General features: G+C 35.1%; 1 protein-coding gene across 4 annotated transcripts in view; it reads right to left on the reverse strand.

Moving 5' to 3' along the window:
- LOC113518471 (kalirin) overlaps window positions 1–18,052 on the reverse strand; it is a 271,700-nt gene that overhangs the window by 239,812 nt on the left and 13,836 nt on the right. For all 4 annotated transcript variants that reach the window (XR_008253032.1, XM_052896497.1, XM_052896496.1 and 1 more), the window contains exons 13-14: window positions 17,809–18,000; window positions 17,116–17,285 (exon numbers count right to left, since the gene is read on the reverse strand). Coding sequence is in view for 3 of the 4 variants with exons in the window: in XM_052896497.1 (XP_052752457.1) it covers window positions 17,116–17,285; window positions 17,809–18,000 (362 nt within the window). In the remaining variant the exon portion in view is untranslated. The remainder of the gene's footprint in view (window positions 1–17,115; window positions 17,286–17,808; window positions 18,001–18,052) is intronic.

The following is an 18,052-nucleotide window of genomic DNA, read 5'->3' on the forward strand; positions in this document are numbered from 1 at the left end:
TCATATAAAGTGAAAATACGTCAAAAACCTTTTGATTCCCTTTTAATGCGGTAGACATTGATGAAAATCACTTGGCGTCGTAAATGCGGGGGAACGTAGAATTGGCCGAGCTTGGTTCACTAGATGAATTAACAGACCCCTGCCGACAGGATGGAGTATGGGAGCTTTGGGGTGCCACTCGACACAATTTCATCACGTTTACGCTAAGTATAACCCAGGGGATTTCGCACCCCATATTGTAATTTGAACCGAAGAATCCAAATTTAATAGCAATGTAAACAAATATATTTATAGGTTACAAGCTTTTACCCGCGATTTCGTCCTTGTGACCGGGATATGTTCACTGACCAAGGTAAAAAGCCTATTTCCTTCTCCGTTCCATGTACTGTAACGTGTAAACCAACATTTCATAATAATTGGTTAAGCCGTTAAAACGCCCTAAAGTGACAAACAAACTCACTTTCACATTTATAATTTTAGTAAGGATAACATTTTCAAAGGTCATTTCGACGATAAAAATAATATTAACTGAGGTAATTAGATGGACCGGAATCGATGGGATAATTATTTCAGACCGAATTGATTGTATATTCTTTAATAATCGATAATTAAACGGTTAGACGTCCGTTACGGCAGAAATCTTCAGTTAATCATAATATCTGAACCGGTAAACAAATTTTATGAACAACGCCGTGAATAATTTGCTGGCCACAAAACACAGTCACCATCAATCAAATGAGAAAACAAAAAAATAACCGTAACTACTGGCATAAAATAAGTGATAGATACAAGATGCCATATATGAATAAACTACATTCGGATTTCAAATGTTCCGCGTGGTGCGAAACTTCGCCGCGCGCGTACTGCCGCGAGCACGGAGTGAACGTGGCTCCGCGATGTTTTCCGAGTACGGACTGCGAGAGGCAGCGAGCCGAGGGCCAGTGTAACCTGCCGTACGACAAGAAATAAGGAAGGAAAATTGGGCGACAAGAAAATGGACGTTGCTTCAATTTCTTGGTTCAGTTAAGTCAGTTAAGATAAACACATAAAAAACTGCAGTTTTTACTGCACTTGCTAAATCATAGAGCTAGTTGTAGCGATATACGTAGGCTAGAGCCCTATAAAACTTCCTTCTTCGTCTAATTTATCCGTTAGATCTCGAGTTACCTTAGGTACAAGTATTTATATTAAATTTGCTATTTCCGCGCCGCTTTGACCACGTACGTTAATATATAAAATATCCTGTAGCACATGTGGTAACTTAATAAGATATAGCCTACTCGTGTACCAAATTTCATTAAAATCCATTAAGCCGTTTAAACTTGATTAGGTAACAAACATCCATATATTTTTACAAACATTCACGGTTATAATATTAGTAGGACCTAATCAGAGAGACTGAATTATAATTGACCTTCTATTGTTTTTTTCTGCTCCAATGCAAAAAATGTATGTCATGCATGTGCATATATACAATGAATAAAACGATTTATTTCTACTTAATATCAGGTCCTTTATTTGGTAAGAAGAGAGAACAGAATGGCAACTATCAAAGTTTCTTTATTTGATACATCTCATGCTTCGTCCACATGAATGAATATAGGTCCCAAGAATGCTTGTCGAAAACTATTTTGTTAAACCATAAATAATTGATTAATAGCAGGATTCTAAATTTATGTCTATATGAAGATTTAATTTTATCTAAAAACCTTACCATGTTATTGTTCTTACACATTAATGGAATTTTATCAAAGTATTTCATCATTCAAAATTAATTAAGATACCTGAACAACAAAGAATGAAATCTAATAAATGCAAACAATTTTTAAATTCCAATTAGTTCTTTAGAAAAACCGTGTATGTTATGTATAAAAGCAATTGAACGGGAGCTTGAAGAACGTTGAGCATAGAACAACAATGAACGATGCACAAAGAAAAACGTTGGGGTTCTGTAGGGCTCTTTGTAAACGCCCCCGGCATGTGCATATCTATACTTTTGAGTACCATAACCGCACAAATAAATAATCGGGTAACAGATCAGTTAAACACACTATTCTAGGGCATATTTCTGCGTGGTGATAAACAAAAAAATCAATAAAATTTCTAATCAGAACCAATCTTTACATTCTTCTTTATTATTTTTTTAATATTTACTCTTGAGAATTGAATAACTCCTGCAAAATTCCAACGAGTTTACAACAAAATTATTTAAAATGTCTGCTGGTAGATGATTCCACTTTCCGTACCTCTCGTTCCGTTTGAGCTTCTTTTAAACCTGTTGATATTGTCCTCATGTACTACATTGTACTCTTTACACAATGTTGTATTCAGGATATACTAAATTTATTTTTTAATAAAGATAGCGCTTGCTTTTCATAATTTTACTCTCAATATTACACTGACATCATCCAAGTTAAACTAGTGTCTAAACGATACTTATCATTCGACAACTCCAATAAATATTCTATGTTTTCATATATTTTTTAACAATCTGCTATAACATAAATATATAAAAGTATTACGGGAATTGGTGATATAACAAGAAAAAAGAATCTAGGACTTCTGGCTAATAAGAACTTACATCATACATCATTCGCCTTACTCACATTTTCCGCGAAAGTGTTGAAATAATCAAAAGAAATAAATTAATAATAATACTCAGTAATTGTTAAAGTATTATACACCGCTCCACCCGGTGATACTGATGCTCCTTTCCACTCTGGGTTTGCTGGAAGATAACTCTTGCAGAGTTAAACTCGCCCTTGTAGATCTGCTTTCGACTACTGTGTTTCTGTATGTATTTTTCATGTATACAATAAAGTACAAATAAATAATTCCGACTTACTACCCCAACTCAAAACACTGCAGTGGTCGCGTATTCTATTTTGGTCGACCCTATAATTTTGAAATTTTCTTTTTTGACATAGCGCCTAATATATAAATATTTAAGTGATTTTGTTACTTAACACCTTAACGGCTCAACCAATCGCCATAAAATTTATAATTCACGTAGTATTCGGGATGCAGAATATATGCCACTCCCGCTACTACTACTGCTTATCCCGTTTAGATGCTAACATATCTCGGTCAAGCAAAATTGTCGGTAAAAACTGATCTATTGACATTTGGCAAAGAACATTCACGATAACAAAAAATACGAACCTATTAGGTCGACCTCCATGCGGTTTCTAATGGTCAGCATTGTGGTTAATGACATAAAATAAAAAAGGACTAGAAATACAATACAATTAGAAAATTTACGTAACTCTAATCCGTCTCTGTAAACCAAAATATTATAAAAATTGCATATCTGTGCGGTGACTCTCATAGGAAGACCAAGTAAATACCATGAGTAAACTGTAAAAAAATCATATATAAGCTGACATCGCTTTTTTTAAAGCGTATGCCCATTTGAAAAGGGCATGAGGCTCCCAGTGGAGTTAGCCGCCGAGCCACTTTTCCTGTTACGGTAAACAAGTTAGACGGGCCTGAATCATTTTATGCCGCGAAGAAATTACTTTATGGTATATCAGTATAATAAGACCATATGTATATTCCTAGCAATATAATATGCATCCAATATAATAATTAACTTATTCCACCGTATATACAGTTGCATGCGTACAATAAAAAAAACGTGTAATTATTGATAACAGAGATCTATATATTTCGAATTAAAATGCACATTAATAAAAGTTACGGTGTTCACATTAATTTTGTCTAAACAAACAACTAAAGACAGTAACTGTCGAGTTTCTTACAGGGTTGTTTTCGACAGATAATAACATTTCAAATCCCACGAACATCGATTTAACGTGTTGTAAACAAGTCAATATGAATAAGGATTGTTTCCATTTAAATGCACAAGAAAATATACATTTTATTTGCCGGATGCACAATTTTTATTTATACGATCTTGTAAATATAGTAATGATTAAAATGTGCATTAGTCTGTTAAAAGCTAAATCACAAGTTTCCGAATAAATAGCAATGCCTTTATAAATAGAAAAGTCAAAATTTAAGACTACTGGGTGGTCTACCATGTGATGAAATTCTGAAATTTCGGACTTCATTTCGTGTATTTGTTCATACCGAAATCAGCCCAGTAAATGGAGTTTTCCATTCGTCAAGTTCCAAAAGAACGACATTTTATCATTTTCAAATTATTCGGTATCTATCATGTCATTGACATCAAATGTTTACGTTGTGTTATGTTATCGTTCGGCCCCGAAATTTCGAAAAACTATTAATAGTAGGCCCTGTTTTGGAACCAAATGTGCGAGAATTCTATCTTTCTGACCACCTTTTAAGGAACGCGGCGTGAAGTTAGAGAAATGATCAGATTCATTTAGACAACTATTTGCAATATTACTGAACACCGCCATATTAGAAACACGATTTCGTAATGTTTATAGGAACCTACACTACGACAGTTTCTAGAATAATTTTCCAAGTATTTGGTAATTATCTCGCTTTTTAAAGCCACGTTTACGAAGCTGCATACATGTACTCATTTATTGTTATAAAACATGTTTTGTTGTACACATATGACAAAACAGCAAATTACTGTGTTGTGCCAACCGCGTGTCTATATCCGAGTCTCGTGAGAACTAAATGTTCACGAATTTGCATATGTTTGTTTGGATTCGAATCTTTTCAGTATATTTATGGACCGTTATTATTTACGGGTGTAATGTACACACTAACATATATAAAAAGACTTGCTTAGATTGACTGATATATCAACGGATAACCTAATAAACAGCTGCTATTGGAACTTGAAACTTTCAATATAAGTTCATTATCTGACATAAGCATCTAGTAAAAAAACGGTTATTGCTATAGGACATCTATTATTATTACTAAATCAAAGAGACAAGTTGCAAATACAGGCGAAAAAAAGATTTATTTGTTACTAGGTGGGACCGCGAATACTGCGTGACGGAATGAAAGTAACTTATACCTTCTGCATCTTAAGTATTAATTGCTTAATCCGTTAAGGTATAAAGAGGTAACAAATTAACTCACTGTCAATTCCAATAATATTAGGTATTATAAAAGTAAAATTCTGGAAGTGTCTGGACATTTATCAAAAGCAATTTAATATTTGGTACAAATATTAACTTTGACAGGGACTAACACATAACGGACTTTTCAATCAAAATTTTAAAGACACCGGCAAAAGCACTGATTATACAGTCTGTTTATAATATTAGCAATGGGTTGGAAAATTATTAAACAATTTTACAAATAAATGTGAATAGGTATCAGGATCCAATAATTCGTATACTATTTCAAAGAGAATTCAATTTCAAATAATCCAGAACCCTTCATTGAATAGCGCAGCGGTACGACATTATTAGTATTGAAAAGTAACGCACAAAGAAACTCGACGAAGTGCATCTACGTTTAGAACGGAGATACGAAGATTGGCATTCTAGTAATTTATATATAGCCTCCGTACACTAAGATGCACTAATACTGGAACAGAATTCCAATCCTGCCTCTATACTGCAACTACTACTCTACTTTTAACAGCGAATGTTTTTAATGAAATTCCTTTTTAAACAATTACAAAAAAAAAAAAAAACTAAACTATAAAAGGTTCTCAATTCGACTACATTATAAGTTTCACAATATCTATTGAAAATTCCAACAATATTTTTTATCTACTAGTCGATGTAAAAATTCTTGCTGTATTTTTAAAATGCTTTTATACCTATTTATTTATAAAACAAATAAAATCAATATATTCCGTATTAAATCCATGAACCTAAATAGAAATCGTTACACAATTTGGTCCTTCGAGGCGGATCAAATCAGATTAGACCTATACCAATCCTGAATCGACCGTTATTTTATTACATTTTAAGCCATTTTCTTTTTAGATAAAATTCTGCATTTCTAATTCAAATATTTTAAACGAATGTGTCATAAATATCTCATCGTTGGTTTATAGATTTTTCATTTTAAAAAAGGAACAAGGAGATATTAGTACGATTTATTTACCTATCTGCGTGCCCCGTAAGGAAGTTTACGTGGAAATAGATAATTATAGTAAAATAAAAATAAAAAGATCAGGGATAACAGATCATCGTTTGTCTTAGTTAACATTACACCCCCGCATGGAATTAGCTAATTGAGCAAATCCAGTTAGCGTTTAGTTATTACGCTTAGTACGGATAATTTAATCTACGTTGTAAAGGAAATTTCTAGCTTATTATAGAGGTAATTTAAGTTTGCTTATTACGGTCAATTAAAAATAATAACCTAACGACAGTAATCCTAGATTGGGAAGTTAGAAGCATTAAGACGTCTTATTTTTGGAAAAGTAAAAAAAAATAATATAATCTGTATTAAGGTAGATCCATTAACCGATTGTTGTTATAATTATGAAAATGCCTACATTATGTCGAGCATTTTAAAATAAAAAATTGTATCTTCATTAGTCGATATAGAAATATAAACACTTTTCAATGGTCATATTTTAATATTTTACTGTTGGGTTCGGAAAACACTCAACAGTTACTTTGTTTGAATTCGATTGTATGCAAGATAATTTTACATTTGTAGAGTATTCGTAGAGCAAATAAAATGGAACGTGCCAAAGTTGTTTCTCATTCATTTTATTTCAAGTAATGCAGTGTGAAGATTTTTTAAATATTGTAAAGAGCGATCTGCCCCGGCAAATCACGGGTAGACAGACAGAAAAATAAATTAGTAATTTATAACAGCTTTTATAGATAATTTTTTATATATTCGGTTATATTATTGCAATTTTCGTAGGGATACACGTACGAAGTACAAAAGGCGATCTTATTACTAAAGCAATCCCTTCCAAGAAACAGACGGACAGACAAGCTTTCTTTAAGTAGAATTTTTGATATCGGCTGAATAGTTTAATCAAATCTTTTCTCTTTATATATAAATATTCTAAAATAACATTAATATTTCAAAATCCATTAATCTTCCAAAGTCAAGAAGTTCGAAATCAGATTAAACTGTTATTAAAATTAAAATTTCATAACATTGTTTCGCAGACAGGCTTCGATCGTCGAAAAGGCAAGTTTTTCACACGTTGGGCAAGCGACAGAGAGCGCGCTTCGCTGCGTGTCGCGACGTCGCTCCGCCTCCCATATAAGGAATACGAGTTGGTATTTTTGTACCGAGCCGGACTTAGCATCGACCGCTGTGCCCTACGAGGATATCATTAATTAGCCTGCAATCAATAGCTATTTAGATTTTTTTGCTCGCTGCTTTCCACATATACCTTGCGTTAAATTAAACAAATCACTGTTCTATGTTTGATTGCTTTTTAACATAATACAGTATGTCAAATTACAGACATATCTACTATTTTATTTTTGGCTATTTTCCACATAGGATAGGATACCTACACACTAGGATAAATAATAAATTTCCTACTAAGCCTACTAATATGATAAATGTGATATGTTTATTATATTTTAATATTTGTACGTTTGTTACTGAATCAGTCTTAAACAGCAGAATAGATTTTAATAGAATTTTGTACAGGATAGATCACATTCTAACTTAACACATAATATAGATTATCACTGATTCACGCGAGCAAAGCCACCGGCGTAAACAAGTAGTATTATAATGTGAAAGTTTGTAAATATGTTTGTCATGTTTGTTACTCAATCACGCTTAAACGGCTGAACGAATTTTAATGAAATTTGGTATGCGAAGTGGTTATATTTTAATTGAACCATGGGATACATGCAAGGAAGGCCGCGGGAAAAAAGCTAATATATAAACAATATTAGTTTTAATTATGAAATAAAAAATATATAACTTTTTAATTTCACATACGACAGTATTAACATAACCATTATTTTATTTTACAAAATCTGTTGTCAGATCGCTAATTACATAAAACACTACTATAATTAAGTATCCCTACTTCTCATCCGCATTTTATAACTTTTTATAGGAAAAAGAAATGGTTTTAGCGAGTATACGAGGTCTGTCCGGAAAGTTCGTATAAAAGTGTTCTGGAATGCGAGAAAGAGGAGTGGGGAGGCCAGGTAAGCGCAGGACCCCTTCCTTATGTCCCTAACAATGCTTCAGTTCTGGTCTGACCGCCGTGCAGTGCGAACTGGCTTGTCACGCCATCTGTGAAGTTACCTCTTAACGAAACCCCGTCGGCATGGAGCCCGCTTCCGTTGAAGAGCAGCGCGTCGTAATCAAGTTTCTCTCGAAACTCGGCAAGAATGGCCGTGAAATTTTTGCCGATCTCAGAACAGTTTATGGGGATGATGCTGTGAAGGAACCAACCGTCCACAAGTGGCTAAAAAGATTCAGAGAGGGCCGAGAAAGAGTTCGATGTTCGGGGGATTGTCCATCAAGAATTCGTCCCTCCAGGCCAGACAGTTGATGGAAAATTCTACGTCGATGTGCTCAGACGCCTCAAAGCTCGTGTGGCACGAGTTCGTCCAGAATTGGCGCGAGAGGGGCGTTGGATTCTTCACCACGACAATGCCCCTGCCCACACCTCTCTTGTTGTCCGTGAGTTTTTGAGTAAAAATTCCATTACGGTGACCGAACACCCCCCTATTCGCCGGATTTGGCCCCGTGTGACTTCTTCTTGGTCCCAACAACCAAATTGGTACTTCGGGGGCGGCATTTGGGGGACATAAATGAGATAAAAAAAGCTACGACGGGGCAGCTGAGAAACCTACAACCAGAGGACTTTCAAGGAGCCTTCTCACAGTGGAAACGGCGTTGGCACAAGTGCATTATGTCACAGGGGGAGTACTTTGAAGGGGATAAAATTGATTTACCTGAATAATTGTAAAATAAAATTTTTAAAAAACTTTTATACGTACTTTCCGGACAAACCTCGTACTAACTAATAGGTATCATTAAAAATGCCGGAGTAGGAAACGAACGGAGACGGGGCTGAAAGAGGCTTGGTACGCCATTATTATTTACCCGTAGCCAGCTTGAGGCAAGCGCCTTTTGTAAAACTAATTTCTTTTGTGTTTCATATCGTAAAGTTTTTAATAATTTCTATTCAACTTCGAAATCGATAGAATACTCCCATGTTGAGCCCACATTAACATCGCGAGTTCAATACTTTGTTACGGAAGTATAAGTTATTTCTAAATAATTTGAACAATAAGTGCCATCTAGTCTAAACTTTATAAAATACTCGATAACATATTGTTATACAATATTGTTATACATAGTATATATGTTTTTTTAATGAATTAAAATCACATTATATTAGAAGGACTTTGATGACTGTTTTCAATTTGATTTGCATCTGTGACAGCCCCATATCAATTCTGTCAAATAAAATCTTTTTAATAGATTTCAAAGGAATAGGTTCTCCATTTGCATTTTTTTTTTTATATTTATTACATAACTCTGTCAGTAATCTCTCTTAAAACATCACTAAAAGCCTAACTAAAAGCCAATCCGTCTGCCAAGTGTAGCAACTACTGGCAAAACTTATGGGGAAGGCTGTGCTTTTTTTTTATACAACTTAGAATGGCAAACAAGCTGACGGGCCACCTGATGGAAAGTGGTAACCGTCGCCTATAGATATGAGCAGTACCATGGATATAACAGAGTATACTGTCTCGCCCATGATACCCCCCCCCCCCCCATGCGTTGCCATTCCTGAGGACTCAGGTGTTATTCCTCTGTACCCAGTAAATTCACGCCATATCCCACCCTTCAAACCGAAACACAGCCACGCAAACACAACTGCTTCACGGTCGAACCACGAATGGGACAGAGGTGCCCAAGCAATCGACTTTTGTACAAAGTCTCCCTCTGTCTGTTCAACAGTAGACAGTTAATGGATGATATGATGATGATGATGAAATGTCTAATAAACATGCAAATGAAAAAAAAATTCCCTTCGTGAAACTGTAAACCGAAAGCTCAGTTCAAATTCACTACATTTACATTCCGTCACGTGTGAAAAATTCCAATCAACACCGCAAAATTTCACAATAGCAATTACGTCCAATCGATCAATCGACAAGACGTTTACGTTTTAAATAATACGCCGATCCGCTCGGCATATCTGTGTTGCGTGCGCTCTTGCATTTTCACTGAAAACAGAGTAATGCCCCAGTGTGCGCGGTGGACTTAGAAATTGGGTCGCATACCGTTTGCGTTGCGTCCCATGTGCGGTGCTTCTATTGTGTACGTTCCAATATCAACATGTACTCTTTATGTGTTCATAATAAAAAACAAAACATTTGGGAATGGAAGACTATTTTTGGGGTTCCGTAGTTGAATAGAGAACGAGAACCGGATATAGTTCCGCAACGTTCGTTTATCCGCATGTAGCATGTGGTTTTTTTTATCAGAGACTGTAAAATGTATAGGTAAATTATACCTACTATAAAATTGTCATTTAAAAAATACATATTTAAAATTAATATGAAGGTTTATTACGGAAGGGTCGAAAATAAAAATATTTACTTAATCTGATAACTGGGGAATGATAACATAAAAAGTTAAAAACAAGTTTACTAAAAAATATACAAAAAAATATGCTATAATTTTAGTATATACTTAAGTTTCTAAATATATTATTATGAGAACATTGAATAAAATCGTAACGTACTAAAATATTATTACAAATAAAAAGTACACAACGTTCTATATATATATATATATATATATATATATATATATATATATATATATATATATTATTATATTTATTTATTTATTTGCCATGTGGTCCAGGCATAGAATAAGTCACCCCTTCCTTTTCCGTGGGTTTCATAAGCGACGACTAGGGAAACTTAACCCTTTCCACTCTAAGCCTTTTTTTTCCACCAGCTCCACGGTGGAAAGGCTGGCAAGCATGACAACTACTAGCCATGGGAGGGAAAGGGATTGTTAACAATGGAGTTAGACAGCCCCATTGCTAGCATTATGCCCTATTAGGTCGACCTCCACGTGGTTCCCCTGGAATTCATCGTGAACAATTCTTATTGAATTCGTCATGATGGGCTAACTGACCTGCGTCATCCTCACCTATCACCTTTTACTGGCGCCCTGTCAGCGTAAACCGATAGCGCAGGCGGGGTAACCATTTTATTGTCATCCATTACAAAAAAAAACTACTGGCCTTGGGGGAGGCCGATGAAGACAAGTCAGTCACTCCATCATAACACATTTCATTATGACAGTTTCCAGGAAGAACCATGTAAAGATTGAGCTGGCAAGATATATAATATTACCAGTTATGGGATTAATCATCCCTATGACTAACAATTTCCTTCTCCTACGCGAATAATACGCAAATATGACAGAATACACGGCTTCGTCAAAACTGTAATAAAGTAAAAAAAAATTATTAATAAAGTGTTAATTAAAGTTAGGTTTTAATAACAACTTCCTACGATAGCGTTGCGCTCAGTCCACGGACACGAATACTTAGTTACCTACATCCTAACTATCTCGTCAGCGTCCCACTGTGGTCGCACTAGCAGAACTGGGCCGCTTGACACAATAGTCTCCCACCATTGAACGTTGTAACTTGTCGCTCTAACAAGGCGACAGCCAGCCATAGAGGGACTATAGCAGCGTTTGTTGCTTGCTAACAATGACTTGTTACACCTAATTATATATATTATACTTGTCTCATTCTTATAAATGCAAATGCAAAATTATTACTTTACAACGTTTATTATAAAAATAATTATATAATATTTAAAAAAAAATTAAATTGTGCCAAAATCAGTTATTTTGATTTAAAAGCTAAACTACTGAACCGATTTTGATTACATTTTTATGGGACCAATCTGAAAGCATATGCTTTTAGATAAAATTAAAGGATTTTATAAATCAGTTTAACTGACGAACTTATGAGATAAATGCAAACGAATTGAGACTCTCTACCTTTTCTGAAATCGGTTGAAAAAAATCTTATTAGACAGAATGGGTATGGGACTGTCACAAAAGCAAATCAAATTAAAAGCAGTCATCAAAATCCTTCTATTATGTGAAAATATGACCCCATAAATATGAACTCATGGCGACCTAAAGATTTGACCAATTGCCATAAGATTCAGTATACACGCAGTATTTGGGATGAAAAAGGTATACCGTACATATACTCTACCTTTGATCCTAGTTAATCAAAATATCTCAATCTCGCAGACGAAGTCGCAGGTAAAAACTAGTCGACTACAATTTAATTGCTTTCGCAAATAACAAAGTTTTCAACGAATCACTTTAAAAGATTATAATGTGAACTACTTCTACGGATTTTTACATAAACTCCTCTATACTCTCAAATATAAATGAATAGAATCATATGCACCCGTGATGGATGACAGATGATAAGGGATGGTAAGTAGGCCCATCGTGATGAATTTCTCAAGAATTACCCACAATGGTTTCCAGGATAAACCAGGCTATATAATTTACCCGTACCAGTATATAAAAGTGGGCCAATAAGAGTGTGTAAAATAATGAAACAAATTAGATATTATAAATGGTATATTATATATATTAATAAACATGTTATTGATGTTATTGGTTTGATTCATCGACGTGGTTATTACACTTCTCTAGGCAATTAGGGTTGCCAGTACGATGAATAATGTTAAAGTAAAAACAAATTACTAATCTTAATATAATACTAGTTAATATTTACTTAAGTATGCGTAAACATGCGTGTATACTTCGTTAGTATGAAAACGTAGTTTATTTTTTATAGAAAATGAATTTTTACTTTATTAAATTAAGATGGAATGGTGCACCCGCCTACGCTAAGTGTCAATGGTGGAGCACCAGTGGAGGTTAAACAATAAGATTATAGTAATGAACTCCCCTGTATTTATTTTTTTTTTTTGTTCTATGTACTGGATTTCGATTCTCAAGCACTTGCGGTTGCGCTTTTGGTGTACGGTCGCATATGCCAAGGTTTAATTATATTACTCCCCTGTATTATCGGTATACACTGGCGGAGCACGGGGTGAAAATGACAGATAAGAATGAAAAGATGTAAGTTATCCCATCGTGACGAATTCCACAAGAATTAACCACGATAGTTTCTAGGGGAACCGCGTGGAAGTCGATCTGATACTGCTAACAACGGGGATGTTGAACCCCATAACTAACAATCCCATTCCACTCTGAGAATAAAGTCATATCAGTTGGCTCATTATGACGAAACATGATCCGAATTAACCACGATGGTTTGGTGGTAATGATGTTTTTCTTTATACAACTTAAAATGGCAAACAAGCTGATGGCCCACCTGATGGAAAGTGGTAACCGTCGCCTATAGACATGAGTAGTACCATGGACACAAGAGTATACTATTTCGCCCATGATAACCCCCATGCGTTGGGGGGAAAGGGATTGTTAGTAATGGCGACTGAGAATCCCATTGCTAGCAATATACCCAACCAGGTCGACCTCCTCGCGGTTCCCCCTGGAAACTATCATGGTTAATTCCTGATGAATTCATCATGATGGGCTAACTGGCCTGTTTTCATTCTCACCTATCACCCTTCACTGGTGCTCCGCCAGCGTATCCCGTTAGCGCAGGCGGGGTTAATATACCATTTTCACCCATCAAAAAAAAAATAAAAAAAACCCCCATGCGTTGCCATTCCTGAGGACTCAGATGTTATTCCTCTGTACCCTGTAAATTCACGCCATATCCCACCCTTCAAACCGAAACACAGCCATGCAAACACAACTGTTTCACGGTATAAACACGAATGGGACAGAGGTACCCAAGCAATGGACTTTTGTACAAAGTCTCCCTCTGGTCTCCTTTTCATTCAGATTATTATTAGTAATGTATCCCCATCGGTGAATAAAGACCTAGTTATTAATAATGACTCTCCCCTTCTAACTGTTGTTAAGCACATCATTTGAGAGTAGCTATACTAAATATAATACATATATTTTTTAACGTTCATAAAAGTCCGACAGTTTCAATAAAAAAAGGGAGAAAATCAATTGAACAGGTTAACATGTGACCAATTAGTTAATATTAAATGATATACAAGAACCAAACATTGAATTTATCACGACTACTTATTAGCTGCATAGACAGTGGACAGTTAACGGCTGATATGATGATGATGATGATGATGATGACTTAGCTATATGTCACAGTATAATAATTTTTACGATTCAAATCCAATTACATTAATTTAACATTCCGTTCACTTGGATTCACAAACTAGCTCCATATGTGGATTTAATACGAATGTACTTAATGAAAACAATATATTTTTTTAGAACCCAAGAAAAACTTTATATTCTATCAAATATGGATGTCTATATAAAGATATTAAAAAAAAATTATTACATTTTTTCAATTGAGAGCTTATTATCCTCAATTCCAAATTGGCAATACTCGAGTTTCTTCCGTGGCATGAGCTCCAAATTGGCAGAACTCTAGTTGCTTTCGCGACATTAGCTCCAAAATGGTAGAACTCAAGCTTGTTTGATCACATGAATAGCTAATTGGCAAAACTTGACCTTAGCAAAACGGAAGACCTTTGGGGCATGTCTGTAAAAGTAGTTAGTTCTTTCATAGATATTGTTGCTCCATATCTAGCCACTATTTTTAATAAATGTATTGATAATGGCGTTTTTCCACATTTAATGAAATTTAGCAAATTAATCCCACTATTTAAATCAGGAGATAAATTTGAGCCAGGGAACTATAGACCTATATCTATTTTGCCAGTTCTAAGTAAGGTGTTTGAAAAGATAATGTTAAATCAAATGTTACATCACTTCAGGGTTAACGGACTGCTTCACAGTCAGCAATATGGTTTCACCGCCGGCAAGTCTACCACTGACGCAGGTGTTGCGCTAATGACACATATTTTCGAATCTTGGGAGGGGTCACAGGATGCACTCGGAGTTTTTTGTGACCTATCAAAGGCATTTGATTGTGTGGATCATAAAACGCTTTTGTACAAGCTCGAACATTATGGTATAAGAGATAATGATCTAAAATTAATGAGAACTTATTTAGAGGATAGGGTTCAAACTGTAGATATTGACGGTGTAAAATCTAAGGGAGCTAATATTAAGATGGGCGTTCCACAAGGGTCAATCTTAGGCCCCTTTCTCTTTTTAATCTACATAAATGACCTTCCCTTTATGGTAGAGAAAATTGCAGATATAGTGCTGTTTGCGGATGATACTTCGTTAGTGTTTAAAATTGGACGTCAAAGTAATCAATTAGACGATGTAAATTGTGCTATGTCTGCAATATTAAATTGGTTTACATGTAATAACCTATTATTAAATTCCAGCAAAACAAAGTGTATAAAATTTACACTTCCTAATGTAAGACTAATAAATACACAGTTATTGCTTAATGACGAAATAGTAAATTTTGTTAATGATACAGTTTTTTTAGGTATAACAGTGGACTCGAAATTACAATGGGGGCCCCATATTTCAAAATTGGCCAGTAGACTCAGTTCTGCTGCATATGCAATTAGAAGAATTAGGCAATTAACAGACGTGGCGACGGCTAAACTTGTATATTTTAGTTATTTCCATAGCATAATGTCTTATGGCATACTGCTGTGGGGTAAAGCAGCCGATATAAATACTATATTTGTTTTACAAAAGAGAGCCATACGTTCTATTTATGGTATGGGTTCAAGAGAGTCATTACGTCAGTGCTTTAAAGACTCAAATATCCTCACAGTTACTTCACAATACATTTATGAAAATATTATGTATACACGGAAGAACTTAGCGAGTTTTAAAAAACTCAAAGACTGTACAAGTAGAAACTTACGCAATATAAATAAGCTTATTTTACCTAAATGCCGTCTGCACAAAATCAGTAATTCATTCTATGGTAATTGCATAAGATTTTATAATAAACTGCCGGAATCTGCATTAAATCTGACAGAGAGGCAATTCAAATCTTATATTAAACAATTTTTATGTAAGAAAGCCTATTACAGGATAGACGAATTCATAGATGACAACATATCAAGTAAATAATTAGTTTATTAGCATACAACGTTATAATTTTATTTTCTCATTGCTTTCTTGATTTAATTGATTAATTTTAGAAATATGAAAGCGTAGCGGTTTTTTGTATTAATTGCCGCATGCATTCTTATGTAAAATGTGAATACTATAACTATCAGATGGCAATTGTGAGTAGCTTTGACGTGGTCTAGTGTTTTGAGTAGTCATGCTCACTAAAATGTCCAGACTTGTGGCGGCGTGGTGGGCCGGGTCATTGGGCTCCCTAAAATATGGTCGAGCGCAGTGATGGCTGGCTCATCCGTCATACTCGTGAACGGGTGCTGCTTGTAGGGACTGGTCTGCTCTAATCACTATGACTGATTTCCTCTTATTAATTGTTTAACCAGTTGGTTATGTATTCAATATTTTTTTTTCTTTTTGAGTATTTAATTGAATTAGTGCTAATTGGTGGTTTGTATTCACACAATTAAACTTGAAAATGTAAAGTAATAATAAAATTATTTAAAAGAGCAACACGCAAGTTTCTTGCTCGTTCTTCTTGTGATGAGACAGCTTTCCGAACGAGCGGTAGATTAAAAAAAAATGTAATGACTTTTCAAAAGTGCTTCAATGTAAGTTTATTTGAATAAATGATTTCTATTCTATTCTATTCTTGTGTTTCTTTCGAGGATGACATGAGTTTTAAATTAGCAAAACTTCTTTCGTAACATAAGTTTCAAATGGGCAGAACTGGAACTGCTTTTGCGAGACAAGTTTCTAATTGGCTGAACTCTAACAATTGGCAATACTCGAGTTTCTTCCGTGGCATGAGCTCCAAATTGGCAGAACTCTAGTTGCTTTCGTGACATGAGTTCCGAAATAGCAGAACTTTAGCTTCTTCCATAAATTTCAAGTTGACAGATTTCATGCTTCTTTCGTTACATGAGTTTCTAATTGGCCGAACTCGAACTGCTTTCGTGACATGAATTCCGAATATATCTATTCGAATTAGAGCTTTTTTTCCAAAAAAAAAGGAAAGATTATCGTTAGCTTAGTCTCTAGACTAGCATCTAGACTCTCATCATATACATAATGATAGTAAAATCTCCTTTATACTACTTGATATATAAAAATATAACTGACCTTAAGTCTTGCAGTAAAGCTTCGCCCTGCGCAATAGTGGCTGCGCAGGCATCTAGACTAGCTGCGCGATGTTGCGCACACTGATCCAGAGCGCGTCTCGCCGCTTCAGGACTGTCGTCCGTTGCGCAAACGCCGCCACCGCTGCGCAATGTCTCCAGCCATTGAATTAACTAAATGGCAAAAATAGTCCAACATAAAAAAAGAACAATATTAATCGACCCTTCAATATCTTCCTCTCTATAGTAAACTCTGACTACAGTTATTATTCACTCTTTAAATTAGATGGAGACTGCACGGAACAGGTAGTTTATGATTCTACCACTGGGCAGCTGTATTCACATGGCTATCTTTGAAGTAAGTGTGAAATACAGTGATATAACATTTTAGGAAAAAACAATACATAAATGGGACCATAACACAATATTCTGAAATATTACACAACAATTAATTAAAAAAAAAAATACAAAAAAATTATTGATGCAAATATTTGAACATATTCACTGCAAAAAAATTCATAGAAAGAGATCTATGAGTTAGGCCTTCCTCTTGTTTTCAGATCGTAAATAAATTATTTGACCGAAAATCACCGTTATTATTTTGTCACAAGTTATATAATTGAGTTAAATAAAAAATAATTAGGCTTAACGATCATAAATTAAAAATAGTATAATCGTTTTCATGGCTAATACGTACGTCTTTCTCGTGAGTATATAACAGGACGGCGAGGTCGAGCCTCCGCCGCCTGCGGTCGACGCGCGCCGCAAACGCCGCAACATGCGCCTCTAACTGGCGAGCGACCCCTAACACTTCCTCGGGGTCGCATTCCCCTGACCGCGCCAACTCCTCCGCAGCCGCCAATAACTTTTCAGCGTTCGTGTATGTATTCTATACGCATACATTATTTTGTATCAATCATCAATGTATTTTTTTAATAATT

Source organism: Galleria mellonella, unplaced genomic scaffold, assembly GCF_026898425.1.
Source record: "Galleria mellonella isolate WM207_F2 unplaced genomic scaffold, CSIRO_AGI_GalMel_v1 utg33, whole genome shotgun sequence".
NCBI classification, from domain to species: Eukaryota; Metazoa; Arthropoda; class Insecta; order Lepidoptera; family Pyralidae; genus Galleria; species Galleria mellonella.